General features: G+C 29.8%; 4 protein-coding genes across 7 annotated transcripts; 2 read left to right on the forward strand and 2 right to left on the reverse strand.

Moving 5' to 3' along the window:
* Positions 1-215: 215 nt before the first annotated feature.
* Positions 216-3433, reverse strand: mEFG1 (mitochondrial translation elongation factor G 1). Its single transcript, XM_069118766.1, has 9 exons — positions 3236-3433; positions 2990-3148; positions 2426-2924; positions 2062-2320; positions 1812-1983; positions 1454-1744; positions 1153-1356; positions 777-1088; positions 216-705 (listed from the first exon to the last, which is right to left on the reverse strand). The coding sequence occupies exons 1-9, from the start codon at positions 3305-3307 to the stop codon at positions 436-438; spliced, it is 2238 nt and encodes a 745-aa protein (XP_068974867.1). The 5' UTR covers positions 3308-3433; the 3' UTR covers positions 216-435.
* A 225-nt stretch (positions 3434-3658) lies between these two features.
* wit (kinase protein wishful thinking) lies at positions 3659-9460 on the reverse strand. Of its 2 annotated transcripts, XM_069118762.1 has the most exons (12): positions 9323-9460; positions 8792-9002; positions 7953-8246; positions 7760-7862; positions 7487-7684; positions 7174-7410; positions 6940-7095; positions 6676-6858; positions 6435-6604; positions 5961-6357; positions 5652-5873; positions 3659-5569 (listed from the first exon to the last, which is right to left on the reverse strand). In XM_069118762.1, the coding sequence occupies exons 3-12, from the start codon at positions 8130-8132 to the stop codon at positions 4542-4544; spliced, it is 2874 nt and encodes a 957-aa protein (XP_068974863.1). In that variant the 5' UTR covers positions 8133-8246; positions 8792-9002; positions 9323-9460; the 3' UTR covers positions 3659-4541. The 2 variants fall into 2 exon arrangements, with proteins under 2 accessions (XP_068974863.1, XP_068974864.1); XM_069118763.1 differs by lacking the exon at positions 9323-9460 and having other exon boundaries at positions 5652-5819; positions 8792-9270.
* A 93-nt stretch (positions 9461-9553) lies between these two features.
* Jasper (JIL-1 anchoring and stabilizing protein) lies at positions 9554-14404 on the forward strand. 3 transcript variants are annotated; one of them, XM_069118767.1, is made up of 12 exons: positions 9554-9686; positions 9999-10069; positions 10263-10420; positions 10491-10636; positions 10906-11110; positions 11185-11277; positions 11352-11700; positions 11765-11939; positions 12015-12068; positions 12160-12225; positions 12396-12528; positions 12737-14404. In XM_069118767.1, the coding sequence occupies exons 1-12, from the start codon at positions 9606-9608 to the stop codon at positions 12865-12867; spliced, it is 1662 nt and encodes a 553-aa protein (XP_068974868.1). In that variant the 5' UTR covers positions 9554-9605; the 3' UTR covers positions 12868-14404. The 3 variants fall into 3 exon arrangements, with proteins under 3 accessions (XP_068974868.1, XP_068974869.1, XP_068974871.1); XM_069118768.1 differs by having other exon boundaries at positions 11367-11700; XM_069118770.1 differs by having other exon boundaries at positions 10509-10636.
* Positions 14160-16179, forward strand: LOC138182646 (putative gustatory receptor 28b). The gene is given in 5 exon segments (XM_081833746.1): positions 14160-14190; positions 14819-15052; positions 15055-15857; positions 15930-15998; positions 16066-16179. Coding segments are annotated over 5 exon segments (1251 nt in total).
* The last annotated feature ends 4 nt before the right edge of the window (positions 16180-16183 follow it).

Below are 16183 nucleotides of genomic sequence, written 5' to 3' on the forward strand. Positions count from 1 at the left end.
TTTATTTTCGCATTGCACTTAATCGTATTGTAATTATTTAATTTGTATAACGCTTTAACGTAAGATATTTGTCGTGATAAATACGAAGTGTACAAAGTGTGCAAAAAGTGAGAAAATGAAATATTTGGGACCTAACATAAGCAATGACCTGAAAATTAGTATTCAATGTACCTACTGTTGAAAAAAACAGGCAAAATGAAACAAGTGTTCAGGTATATTTTGATATTTTCTAATAAAATCATTTTAATTCTAAAATTTTTCAAGATTGTTTAAGCGTAATTACATTCCAATTAAATGTACATAACATCTGTCCAGACTTATAAATATAATATCTTACATTTATTCATTTTGTTATACATACGTCAACGTATGTTATATGTCTTATATAGACAATTAAAAATGATTCCTAATATGATGAAATTAGACTATTTGTGACTAATTTTGTTTTCGCTGCGTCTCCGGAATTAAATTACTTGCTATTTGATATTCTCTTATTAGTTGTTCTTCCACTTCTGGTAGACAAGGTGTGTATCTTGCATATTCCATGGTAAACTCTCCTTTTCCTTGAGTACTAGATCGTAATTCCCCAATGTATCCAAACATATCATTTAATGGAACTTCTGCTTTTAATATAGACCATCCCTCATTGTTGTCCGTATTAATCAGGATACCATGCCGTTTAATTATTTGTGTCATAACAGTTCTCTTCAGACATAACAAAGTTTAAGTTAACATAAAATATAATTTATTATCCCGTAACAAAGGTGTATTTTTACCTGATATTCTATAGGAACGGTTATTTCCACCGACATAATTGGTTCTAAAACTTGCCATGATCCGTTTAAATATGTATCTTTCATTGCACCTTGTGCAGCAAGGAAAAATGCAAATTCGGAAGAATCCACGCAATGATGCATACCATCTATTAGCCGAAATTTAACACCCGCTACTTTATGACCTGTGAGAAATCCCTTTTCACACATAGCTCTAAATCCTCTTTCTACACCCGGAACAAATTGTTTTGGAACATTTGTCCCAATCGTTTCATCACAAAATAAAAGTTCGGTATTTTTTTCTGGCGGTAGTGGCTAGGAAAATATTATTACAATGCAAATTGTCGTATGATATGATTCAGATAAATGAAATTATTACCTCTAATACACCAATTATTCGAGCGTACTGACCAGCTCCTCCTGATTGCTTTTTATGAAGATAATCGAATTCGATGGGAGCACGTAATGTCTCACGAAACGAAACTTTTGGTTTTCCAAGTATAACAGGACTGTTATATTCACGTTCAAGTCTTTGAGAGTAGATTTCTAGATGTAACTCGCCCATTCCAGAAACCAAAGATTCCTAAGACATAGTGTACATTTTAGATTCCCTGAACTCTTTTGTAGCAGAATTCTTATGTCTATTTTGTAAATGTATTGCGTAATTTTTAATATTTTACCTTGTTGTCTGGATTATAGTGATACCTGAAAGTAGGATCTTCTTTTGTGAAGCGTGAGATGCCTTTTGCAAAATTTTCTCTATCTTTTGAATTTTTTACTTGAATAGACATAGATACCACAGGCTCAGGTACATAAATAGATTCCATTGACAATTGCAGATCAGTATTATTGACAAATGTATCACCTGACGCACAATCTATTCCGAATAAAGCAAAAATGTCACCTGCATAAACTGTGGTCACATCTTCCATCTGATTTGCGTGAAGTCTTACTAACCTTTGAATTCGAACCTGAAAAATAGTATATTTATACAAAAGTTACACAATTTAAATACTGTCATACTACAAATGAACGAACTTTTTTTTTTGTTCTTGTATTATATAAAGTATCTCCTTTTTTTACCATTCCTTGGTAACAGCGAAAATAAGTTAATTGACCAAATTTACCAGCTTCCAATTTAAATGCTAATCCAATAAAAGGATGCTTATCACTCCTTTCTGAATTCAATAGAATTCGACTAGCTTCCTTTCTATAAGTGACAAATTAATTGTTCTATATCAAAAGAAAGCACTTTAAAAAGCGAAAAATAAAATGTGAGAAAATTTACTCATGGCTAAATGCATAGTTTTCCACTTCTTGAGGATTCGGTAAATAGTCTACAACTGCATCTAGTAATGGTTGAACACCTTTATTTTTTAAAGCAGACCCAACCAGTACTGGCACAAAAGTTCTTTGTATACAACTTCTTCTGATAGCATCTGTTATGTCTTTTTCAAGTATTTGCATTTCATTTAAATACATTTCTCCAAGTTTTTCATCAACATTGCTCAAGTGTTCAATTAACTCTTGTCTTTTATCTCGTGCCTCTGTAGATATAAAATATATGTTTAGTTGATTTAATTAGAATAAATAATGTTCTTATTTGCATTAAAATATCAGTAAATGGGATACCTATGTTTATATAAATATACCTGTTCTCATGTCTGATGGAATTTCATCTTCTCTTATAACTTCACCAAAGTCTCCTTCAAAGTATAAAGCTTTTTGATGAATTAAATCTACTAGTCCTGTATTTTTGCTCTCTAAACCAATAGGTAATTGCAGAAATGCAGCATTGAGATTTAATTTTCCTCTTAACTGTTCCAATGTTCTTTTATGATTAGCACCTAATCTGTCCAATTTATTAATAAATGCTAGACGAGGTACATTATACCTTCTCATTTGACGATCTACAGTTATAGTTTGTGATTGGACACCACCTACAGCACATAATACTAATATAGCTCCATCTAGAACACGTAAGGCTCGTTCTACTTCCACTGTAAAATCCACATGACCAGGGGTATCGATAATATTAATATTATGATCTTTCCATATAGTATAAGTTGCAGCAGATTGAATTGTAATTCCCCTCTGTCTCTCTAATTCCATACTGTCCATTGTCGCTCCAACATTGTCTTTACCTCTCACCTATTATAAATATTTTATGCACTTAGATAGGAAAAAGGTCAAGATTAAAATCACCTGTAATTTACCTCATGCATTTTATCTATTCTTCCAGTATAAAATAGTACACGTTCAGTCAAGGTGGTTTTTCCAGAATCAATATGTGCTGATATACCAATATTTCGAATTTTTTCCAAGGGTTTATGTTCTGCATATTTTGCAAATGAGGATAAACACTGCAAACTGTTCTACTCAATAGAAAATAAAAGAGATTAATTATATAAATAATTTCGAAATGTTGTCTAACCTATTTTATATAAGATTGGATTTGTTACCTTTAAAATATGAGAATGAGAACGCAATGATTTTAAATTCATGCCGTACCTTAGACCTGTTATAATAGACATGATAACTAGTTACTTTTCACACTTTAATAAATAAGAATAGTTTAGGATATGCGAAAGGTAGTAACAAAAGTCTGTTGGAAAATTAAACACTTAACATCCGAATACAGTCGGACATAACCGAACAAGTTTGAGAGAACCATGTTTTTATAACTTATTAAAATCACTATAAGCATATAATGTGAAATTAAATAAGAAATAAATCTAGGGAAAATCTTTTTTATTATCTTTCGTAAAATTATATATTCCATTCTTTCTTCACATTGCCATTGGAGTACAATTTATCTTAATATAAATAGTGCACACACACTATAAACATATGATTGTAATTTTATTAAAATAAAACATAACAAGCTTGTTTAATTCATATATTAAAATGTTTATATGCTACAAATATTTACATTGAGCTTACGGAAAGTACGAATTTTGTGCTTAGACAATTGTAATTTCCATTTGAATGTAAAGTACATTTTTACATTGCTTTTATTTTATGTAATTATATGCTGTAATGCACACTTTTATGTATTAACTATAATCTTCCTTTTGTGAAAAACATAAAGGTGTTTGAGGAAAAAAACACGTTGTGCATTAGAATTTATAACATTTTTTCTAATCCTTAGAAATATATGTCATTCAACTTTAAAGATTATATGGATAAGATTTAAATTTAGAAAAAGAGTTCTATATTAAGAACAATTGTCTTATATTGTATATCTTTATAAACAATTGACACCAATTTTCTTGGAATAATCGTGTATAATTCATAAAAATTATAAACATTTAAGATAGCTATGTGCTGACAATGGGGATTATAATGTACACTCACTATGTGTATCAAAATATGTTTCTAATGAACTTTTTGCTGCTACTTTGAATGTATGGAACATTAATATTAACATTGATATAAGATTTATGAATAGATATTTGTTATGCAAGAAAAAGATCCTTTAAGCACAAAATATACTTATAAGGACTAAGTAATTAATGTAAATTATTCAATAGCTCCTTTAATGTCTTAATATTATTCGAGTATATTTTGTTGTCTTTTTTTTTATTTGTTTTTCCTTCTTTTCTTTAATATTTGAATTTTCATAATGCATTTCCATTAAGAGTATAAAATTCGACTTATCATTACGTATATTTTTCTGTACATACACATATTAAAGCTGAAGTTATAATACAGCCCTGTTTATGCTTATTTCTAAAATCTTTACAAATATGTTAGTACTATATTAGATTAAAAGCAAGTAACATTTTTGGTACTAAATTTAGTCGACGAATGTTTGTCATCGCTGTCGCCAAGATCCATGCCAAATGGTACTGAATTCCAAATAGCTTTATCACTTCGGTCGTCTTCCTCGCTTAAAATATTGCACATCATACGGTCATCATAAAGAGAAAATCTAGCACTTGATTGTCCACGACCACGTATTTTTCTTACAGAAGGCGGCAAATCTCCCGGCGTTTTTATTCTCATATGCGGATCTTTTAATACGTTTACATTAGATCCCACGTTAAAAACTTCGTTGAATTTATCGATGCTTTCCTGTCTACTGATATTTTCACTTTTTTTATTTCTTAGATTTACGAGGGGCAAGGTAGATGGTCGGGTATTTGTATTATCATTATCAAATTTCTGTTTACCAATTTGTATAGCATTCTTATCATTCTTATCTAGCGTAGGGCTAAAAGTAGGTGTTTTTGTAATAATACCATTTACATATTTCCCTGCTGGAGATATCGTTACATTAGTCTCTACAGTTTTGATCTGTACGTTCTGTTTTGACAATAAGTTAGATTTAGAATCCTCTCGATCTATTTGATACTTATTATATGGATACATCTTTTTATTAACAAGTAGTTTTTTAAAATTTGACCATCCAAACAACTTTTTTCTGGGGCTATCTTGCGGACAAATTTCATGTACGTTTGTCTGTTTTCTTTTACCATATGATGATGCACCATCATCCGAAATAACATTTTGAACATATGGTATAGGTGTAGCTGGTCTTAGCTGGGTTAATTGCGTCGTGTGTTGACTCAAATAATCATGGGAAACAAGTCCTTGTGCTTCTGATACAATTCTGTACTGATCATTACACGCATGTTTCATAGATTTATCAACGAGTACATTACCATTGCACCCTAAATCTTCAAGTGAATCTGACTGTAACATTAAATTTCGTTCCATACAAGGGTTTCGCCCTTGATAAGGTTGAAGTGTTTGAGTATGATTATATATTGCTACTTCATTTGAATTTTTAACTAAAATACAATAAAGTTCTGTATATAATATCGGATTCAATAAATTGTTAAATCTACAGTGCAATAGTAATAAAATACTTACAGCTATGCTCATGGACAATGCTTTCAGAAGGCGATAATGTTACCAAATTTTCGACAATGCCACCTTCGTTACTCGAACTGTCTTGTACTGCGTGCGATGCAAGTTGAGTGACGTGAACATTATCATGATACGAAGATTCGCTATAAAGGCTATTTGTGGTTGAAGGCACTAGAGTACAATGAGAGTTTACCATTGGACTTCCATCGGTGAAATGCATTGTTACTGAAGATTTACCAATCATTTCTTTCTTATTTTATTTATTTTTTTGTACATATGTATATATGTATATTATAATATAACAAAATTTACCTCGATGAGATTGTAATTCCGAAAGACGCTCTTCTATACATAAAGCAGTTAATCGAGCTTCTGCGTCTGCATCCCAACAATCTTCCATTGTTTCCTTAATTAAACGTACTCCGGGCCTGTCCACTAAATTACCCTCCAATAAAGGTCTTGCTTTATTACGAGAAACTAGAACTTGCATTTGTTCAAATGTTGGATGTAGACCAATTTCTTTCTCATATGGTTGTCTATAAGGAGGTATTTCTGATCCTAATACGTAAATATCTGAGCATCTTGAAACTAATTCCCATAAGACTAAACCCATTGCATAAACATCTATTTGTTTTAAAGAGCTTTCACAATCTCTTAAATTTACAGCCCCTTCTAATATTTCTGGCGCCATATATCTCAAAGTACCGACCTAATTTACAAATTAGAGGCGTAATTATAAATTATTTAAATTGTTTTATATTTTTTATGCTTAAGTTATCGTCTTACATCGTTGATTGATTTTATCTCGGCATGTTGTGCTTCTCCATTTGAATAGTATTTAGAACCAGAAATTTGAACTGCTAATCCTAAATCGCATATACAACAAGTACCATCGGCTTTGATCAATATATTTCTCGAATTAATGTCTCTGTGTGCAATGCATGGCTTAAATTTATCTGTAAATTTCGTTAATTTTTTAAGAATATTCTTCAGTATATTCTAAAACATCCTGTTTCTTTTGACTTACCACTTTTATGTATATCAGTGTGTAAGTAAGCAAGTCCTTTCACCATAGAAAGACCCATTTTGCAAAATGTGGCCCAATCAATTGTATGCGTTCTTAAAAAATCTGTTAAAGTACCACCTGGTGCAAAGCTAAGTACTAAAAGATATTCAACACTACCTTCCATACTGATTCTTTCATCAACACCTAAATAAAGATTACATATAGTTTTCAATGTTATGTTTAAATAAGTAATACAATATCATTCAAGAATAAAATATTATCAACCATAATAACTTAGAAGAGATGGGTGTTCCATAAAGGGAAGACAATAAGTATCTCTCTCATTTTGGAAATAATTACGATAATGGGAAGGAAATATTTTTACAGCAACATCTTGATCTCCCATGCTGCCTTGCCATACTGATCCATAGCGTCCTTGTCCTGAAATTATACATTGTATAACAGTCAAAAATATTTATTTTTATCGTAAATTAATGGGTTAATTAAAAAAGAACATACCTACAATTGTTGTAAGTTTCAAATGATCTACTGTATAAGTACCAGTTCTTAGTGCCGTGCTATCCATAAACTGATCTGTATAGGAAAGTGGTTTTCCCAATCTTGCTATCATATTACTATGATATACACGATATACCATTATAGCTACAATATATATTACTAATAATATGCATAGTAGAACACTTGTTATAATAACAATCCATTTCCCAGAATCTGATTGTTCCAAATATTCAGTTGCTACAAGATTTCGTAAAAGACATTATAATGAAACTATAAATTAATATAGAACATTCTTTGTATCATTGAAATTTACTTGGTTGATTATCTTCTGCAGGAATAGAACTATGTGCATTATTTTCAGAGTATAAGATATTAGTACTATTGATATTAAGATTACAATAATCTCCATGACAGCAACAAAATTTTGTATTATTCAGTGCTTTAGTAGAACGTTGAAGGGCAATGCATTCTGTTGTTTCACATTTTTGTTCACCAGACTGTTTCCAACAACCTAAATTGTTAAACATAAAAAGATATAATAATCATACATTGTACATTATTGAATGAAAAAATACTTCATCCATACCTTGAGATAAAATGATAATTTTGGTTCCATTTACAGTCTTTTCTTCTTGCCACAATGCATGGCAAAAATTAGTACATTTTTCAAAATTAATATTATCATCCTTCTATAAAAATTTTAACTCAATTTATTTATTAACCAAATTATTTATAAGAATAATAATACAATATAAAATGCAATATATTTCAGAACTTACTCCAGTATGAATTACATTACTGTCATTGAGTAAATCTTCAGGTACACTGGGTGTATTTTGTTTTAAGAGAAAATTTTCATTATTTTTTTTTCTGCTGGCACATATTCTAATGGCACTGATTGGTACTGAGTTTATCCCATATAACAGCACGATCAATGTAATTGATACAATGGCTTTCATTGTGCCTTAGCAGGCCTCTTGAACTTGAACACTTCAAAGGAAGCGTTGCTTCTCAAGAACTGACATCTTTGATTACAACATCATATATTGCTGCCATGTGCATAATGTATTCATCTGTTTGTTATATACGATGCAAATATATTTATTGTAATAGACATATTATGAGAATTTTGTACATATGAAGTAGAAAATATAAAGAGTTATTTTAATAAAAAAGAATTACTGGATTTATTAAAAAATTGCTTCAATATTTCGAATCTATATAATTTATATACATGCTAATAAGAAGGAGAAAAGAGATGCATATGTGAAATATTAATATACTACATATTTCTATTCTGTAGGAAAAAGAAGTTTATTAGTAGAGTAAATATTAGTGATTGCTACAAATTATAGTATCCATGTGTGAATTAGGTCTTTATATAAAAAATAATTACAGCGGTAAGAAAGTACAATAGGAAAAAGAAATAATCGCGAAAATATAGTTCTATATAATAATACAAGAAACGTTAAAATTTTCGCACAATTGCATATGCTGTGCATGTAGATCTGTATAAAAAGAATCGTAATACATGCTGTAAAAAAAATGAAGAATTACAAAATGAAAAAGAAAAATTTCGCAGAATGCATTACAAGCAAATTAAAAGAAATATACTTACATTTTAAGGAATAGATTTTTTAAGTATTTTAGTTGAGAATTTTGGAAAAATATATTTGATACCAACAAAAACATTGCACATATCCGCGAAGTAGTATTAAATTTTTTTTACAATGAATCTTGAATCAACATTAATACATTTGACAGACAACCCGTATCCATTAAATTGTATTTCATTTATGTGTTCGCAAAGGCAACGTAAAACATCAGATCTGTAATGTAGACTGTAGGTAATATGCAACTGACACTTACTATTTGCACTGATGATATTATATGTCACGTAAAATCTTTGTCTAAATTAATTTATAAAACTGCATTTAAAATTTTTCCTTTATTGATGTTAGATATAAAAAATATTTCTTCGTTTAGAAATTCAGTAATCAATAAATATAGAACACTTCACAAAGAATATGGAAAAAGGTAATTTTTGTAATCTTCTTATGTATAAAATCAATTATCTTTCTTCATATGCTAAATGATTTAAAAAGGCAATATAATGAATTTTTAAGGGAGAAATAATTTATTGGTGTACCATCGATACTGTCGAGGGCAACCAATGAGAGATTCAACTTTACTTTAGGAGTTTTCAATCTACATTGTCCAGCTTCGTTAGTATTCGTAACTAGAGACTCATGAATTGGCGCGCAGCGTCTTATTCTGCGTGTTTTCTATATTATATCGTGCAAATGGTGGCTTTAGCGATGTTTTGTTCAATGTTTCTTAAAAATTAACCAGTCTTATTGTACGTCGTGTATAGTAGGAACAGAGATAATATTTGCTGTTTAACATTCAACTTGGAAAAGTTTGCGGACAACATGGTGAAGCTCCATAAGAAATTTTTCGCGGGTGACAAAGTTTTTGCTAAAGTTCGAGGTTATCCACCGTGGCCAGCAAAAGTAAGTTCAGCTATACAGTTTACAATTATTTTTTAATAATTTTGTTGAAATTTGTAATGACAAGGACTTATATCATGAATACTAGTGATAATAACATTTTTAACCTGAAACTCATTATCGTTTGGATATTGTTGTGTATTGAGACATAATATTGATATCAATACATTACTCTCAAATTATGTTGTGAAAGAAATTATTTAGTCGTATATAGTCTTCTTTGAAATACATATGTAAATATATTTTACAATTTTTTTGTTAGAAAGAACATATTATAACATCATTAATCATTATCATTAACTCCATTTTTTTTAGGTTGAAAAAGTTATTGATGCCAATTCAAAAAATTCAAAGTATAGTGTTTATTTTTATGGCACAGGAGAAACGTAAGTAGCAATTTTTATGTCTTATTGTATTTAATAATGTAAATTATATATATATATATATATATATATATATATATATATATATATATATATATATATATATATACATACACACACACACACACACAAATATAATATATAACTATACATAAGATTTAAAAAAGCATTAAGATTTTTAAATACTTTATTTTAGAGCTGTATGCAAAGTAGAAGAGTTGTATACCTATTTAGAGAATAAAGCAAGATTTGGTAAACCAATTAGAAGAAAGTTTTTTCATGAAGGTTTATTGCAATTAGAACAAGAACTTAAAAATGACAAAAATAAAGCATCGGATCTTGCTGATCTTAAAGGTAAATATAGTATTATATGATATGCAAACTTAAATGTATATAAGATACTAATTTTTATCCATAACTGAAGAAGTTGGAATTGGCGAAGGAGCAGGAAAAGAAGGTGATACAAATTTACCAACAGTTAGTGCTGCAGATAGTGATATAGAAACAGGACTTGTTATTGATGAGGAGGAGAAAAAGAAATCCATGAAAAGGAAGTCCGTTTCGGCTGCTGTAATATATTTTTGTATTTAATTATTTATATACCTAACCTTGCATATGATATTTTATTCGGAGTTTTTACTCATTATTACAATATTGTATAAGAAAACAATTATTGAATTGAGTACTCCAATAATAATTTAGGAACTGCCGACAAATATTTATTGAGGCTGAATAGTTTGTGCGATTTTTCCTTACATTTATATACAATTTCTATTCTAAGAATAAAATTCGCAGTATTGCATTATGTTATATAGTATAAACAAATTCTGAAAAATTAGGATACACCTGAGGTTAAAAAGAGACGTGGGAAAGCAAAGTCTTTATCTGCGTCTACAAGTGATTCAGTGAAACAAGAAGCATTGGATTCTCAAGGAGAGGAATCACCGAAAGAAGTTGTAAGTCGTAGCGGTAGGAAAATTAAGCCCAAACGGTTTGCTGACTTTTCAAGTTCAGAAGAGACAGATGCTACAACAGATAAAAGTGGTACATATCAATACCTTTGTTTAGACATAGCGTTTTGTTACTATTTTTGTTAATAAGTATTTTACACGTTGTAGATCATGGAAGAGGTCGTACTAAAGTTAAAACTGAAGATTCTAACGACCAAGTAACACCTAGTGCAGTGCATAAAAAAAGAGCTACTGTGGAAAGTAAGTATAGAGAAATCACATAAATGGTTAATATTAAATTATTGACATTTAAATGGTATATATTTCATACACAGAAAAAAATAATTTAGGTGAAGCACCCATATTGGAAGGTACTGTGGTTTCTGGTACCGCATCGTCGGATGCCCCGGGACGACTTCTATTGGCATTAACATTTGCTGGCGAATATGTAGGAATCAAATTAGACATGGATAAGCCAAAATCTTTTGAAAGTGATAAGGCTCAAAAACAATGGGACTGGTCTACTGCTAGAAATGCCATGAAATTAAAAGCACAATTGGAAAGTGGCGAAATTTTACCAGAACAAGTGAAAGATTGTTTGGATTTCAATGTACATGTCCCAGACGAAGAAAAGCGATTATTAGCAAAAGATGGAGCACTTCATCGTAAAACAAATAAACTGAGGTAGTAAAAATAATATGAATTTGACAAAATTTGTAGACCTTTAATATGGATATATTAATTTCAGATGGCTTCGTATAGAAGCACAACTTTTACAGTTGGATGCTCAAATTAAATCCAATCTCGGATTAGATCGAGCATATCCGGATAAGTGTTTGCAGGCAATGGATGATATGTTATCTCTTTCAATTGATCCCTTGATGTTGAAAAAACATCCACATATTGTGGGAACTGTTAAAAGGGTAAAAAAATACCAGTTATCATTCTAGTGTTAATTAATTCACTGTAACCCTAATTGAACTACTGACAATTTTCAGTTGAGACGATATATTGGGAATTTAGCTGATTGGAAATTAAGCGACGAAGAGGAGGTATTATACTTTTTCCTTTTGGTTTTTGAAGAATAAAATACAATCTTTAGTACATGATCTTTTTATATTTTTTCTCAAAATTTATTTGTAGGGTGTTTTCAAACAAAAGGCGGAACAAATTAGACAAAAGTCTGAACATATATACAACAAGTTTAAGGTAATTATATTTAACCAGATGCGTGTGTAATTTATACGTGACTTGTACATGCATAAAATATCTGTCGTATGATTATGTTTGAGATTTATGTTAAAATCTATTTGTTTCTTTTTTGTATATTTTCAATATGTAAATATATTATATCTTATCTTTCACTAAACGATATGCAGGCTATGTTTACCATACCCGAAGGACAATCGTTTTGGCAATCATTTTCCGACCAAGTGGTTCATTTTAAAGAATTAACAAAGGATATGTCTGAAGAAAAAGTATTTTCTCTAATGTCTGATCCTGCTTGTCCAGGTAAATAGATAAATTCGTAATTATGTCTAACATATTGATTGCCGCGTCAGTTTCGATTATTAAATAAATTAGTTATTTGATATGTAAAAATTCTATTAATATATTTACACAACAGCGCAGTAATCAGTATGTTAAGTTAATGTAGAAAATACAGTTGTTTTGTAAAAGAGGGCTTGCATTTTTGTGAATGCAAAAATAAAATTTATAGATGCAGTCGTATCAGGAGATTCACCTGCTGATGAGAGTGGTAGTCAACCAGATACAAATGCACCTGTTGAAGTTAAATCGGAAGAAGTGCCTACATGGAATGAAATTACAAAAGAGTCGGAGGCCAAGTAACATAGTGACATTTTGTATCTGACAACGTGAAAATTATAATTAACTTTTTTTTTGTACTAATTTAGTGCACTACACGACATGAGTGTCTTAAAGTTGAAAAAGAATTCACTCTTTTCCGCTTGAATAGCACTTTCGGATAAATTTTGACCATATTTTATTTAATAGGTCTTCTTTAGTAAATTTGTTATCATAACTCATGTCCGTGGCAATAGCTATAATCAGAAAGCCCACTATAGTGATGAACACTCTCGAATCTGTTAAAAATGTTAAGAAGATTGTTTAATTATAAAGCATTTTAGAGTAGACATAATTATTTACTCTATCTGATGAAACATTTCTTTAATAATTACAATTCCGTTTACGTCGTTAAGTAATACCAAAAAAGAAAAAAATATTTCTGAAGGTTATACGACTATCTTCATTCTTTAACGTTTCGCTAATGTTGTGCTAACGTTGTCTATTTACGTAACATCAAATACCAATGTATATATAAAAGAAGGAAAAAATGGAAATTGCAATACTCCTCTATATGCAAAAATCAGAGATGTAATATGTTGTAGAGATTTACAATTGATTGCATGATTTGTTAGTTTCAAACCAAAATTTCAATAACACTTATTAAAATTAATGCTTCACATTTTTAATTGCGTTTTCATAGCACTTTAAAGGCATAATTTGAACAATCATTTGAATAAGACGAAGATGCACGTTATTTCACTTATACAAATTATTGGTGTATATGAGTTAAACGTTTCCTAAAAATTCAAATGTGTTCACAAAGCTGCTACTATTACTGAATTGTACAAATTAGAAAAATAGTAATTTTTAAATTTCTGGAGAAAAAGACTTCTAGACAATTTGAAGTGGGTGAATATTCATTTTGAGTAAAATTTTGCAGAGTAAAAGTTCTTTGAACTAATGTAGCTTATCGTTACAATTGCTTAATGTTAAAATGAAAATTATAAATTACACTTTTATACAAGCTGAAGATAGAAAAAAATAGATATATTTATTTGCATTCAGTACTTTTTATAATTCAAGACACAATAATAGTTTAATCTCGTTCATTGTTTCATTGTAATGATATTATATCTAAATTAAGCACAGTATCTATCTTAATAACATAAATGTACTTTTGTAAACATTTGTCGAAAAAGAATGCTGTAAAGATGATATTGTTAATAAAAACAAATTGATGTATTCTTTTTTGTCGAATGATGAAGAAACCATTCTTATTTTTGTTCATTTATTTTTTATGTACACTTTATTTATTCTTACGTTAATTCAGAGAAATGCCTTTGAAGTGTATTGAAAACGAAAAAGGTAAATGAATATTTTCTGTTCAAAGTTTTACCCTATATCTTTAGTTAGTTAATATGTTCTTTTTTAATAAGTATGTTAAGGTTTATTGCGTATCCTTTGAAAAAGTAAACGGATAAGTATGTTGCATAATTAAGGAAATATCATAGTTACTAAAGAGATAAATGTTTCTTTCAAATGTCAAGAAGCAAATATTTTGAATAAAAAACTTACTGTAGATTTGTATGGCTCTTCTAGAGCTTTTATAAATTTTTTCATATGATTTCTATCATCGTAATCTTTATATTTATAAGTGTTAGAAATTTGTTCAATTAGTATCGATCGTGTACGCAGTACTAGTAATAAATAGCATATCAAGTTTATTGCATGCAAAGTAATCGCATGTACTTGCGATACAATTTAATATTTAATGTTGTTTTTCATACAGAGCTATGAAACCAGACGGTAATCGTAAAATTGTTGCACTTACGTTTTATGTCACTAGAAATGCAACAATTATTTTTCGGAAAAAATGGAAGTGTTGGAACACAGAAATAATGAATTTAAAATAAAGTGATATTTAGTTGTTGCATACACAAAAGAAGAAGATAAAGTGTGTTGTCTACAAATTCCATGTTTGTTTACGAATAAGTGAAAATATATATTGTTGAGAGTATATAAAATTCATTTTTTGAGCATAAAAGGATGCCAAACAAATCATTTTGGCCGCAAAATAGGTATCGAGTGACTTTGTTATTTTTACTTTTCTTCAAATTCGTCGGACTTGCAACGCTTTCTTTAAAAAACCGAAGGGCTTTGAAGAAAAACTGCTCGGAAAACCTCGTATTTTTCACTGACTCTAAACTTGGAGTATTTTATAATTTATTTTCAGCTGTCTGATAATCGCATCGAATTTCATATTCCTACCAACCATATACAATGCAGAATATGCATTCATGACAATTGTAACACGAATCATTGAAATTTCTCAAGCGGTACTGGGTAGCTTTGCAATTTTTTCGATTTTACTCTATTATTGTATAAATGAATCGACTTTTGTAAAAATTGGAAATTATTTGATCCATCTTGAGGGTGCATTATGCCGGTTAAAACAACCACTGAATTGAAAACACATCTTTTACGTCTTGTTCTTTGTGTATTTGTTTAATTTCAGTTTATTTGTTTCTGTCTTTGTTGCCGATATCATATCCTTTAACAGTCCTGTTTCATCCTTCGGATCTATTTTGTCTGCAATTTTTGTGAGTTTTTGTTTTATTCAATATTTTTCTGCGCTTAGTTTGACGAATGCAATTTCTATAAACATAAATTGTGCTATACAAGATTTTTATCGATCTAAGTTTGGTGATATTACACCTAACACTTTATTTGAGACTCGACATGTGTTTGTTAGCTATTCAAAGATTCATTTTGTTGTTCGAATTCGAGACGTTCACGGTCAGCTTTGTGACATTACCAATGAAATTTCACGATTTTATTCTTTGCCCATCCTCATTACACTCTCTCTTATATCCTACATATTATTGTACAACGTTTACTACCTTTTTGAACCAATTACGGTTCGGAATGTAGGCGTGGATTATGTGATTATAGTAAATACCTTGCTCTGGATAATTTCTATGCTGTATCCTTCTGGTTTATTAACTTCCAAAGCGGCCAACGTTACAAACGAGGTAGGAATTTGAATTTCCTTCCTTAAAAATGAATGTTCTAGGTTCTAGATAATTTTGTAAACTCTTTTGCAGGTCGAAAAAACTGAGAATCTCGTACACGCGTTGTTGAATTGCACGATTGACCGACAAACAAAAGTCGAGGTAAATGATAATTATACAATGTGATCGAGTCAATATTTCCGTTGTCTAACATTACATTATCTTCCAGCTCGAACAGTTTTCACTTCAGCTGTTGCATCGGAAAATAAAGTTTACAGCGAACCAATATTTCACATTAAACAATTACGCTTTTTCAATCGGTGAGCAAAGAATATTTAATTGATTTA

This window comes from Bombus flavifrons, chromosome 8, assembly GCF_040668555.2.
Source record: "Bombus flavifrons isolate JBK064 chromosome 8, iyBomFlav1_principal, whole genome shotgun sequence".
Classification (NCBI taxonomy): Eukaryota; Metazoa; Arthropoda; class Insecta; order Hymenoptera; family Apidae; genus Bombus; species Bombus flavifrons.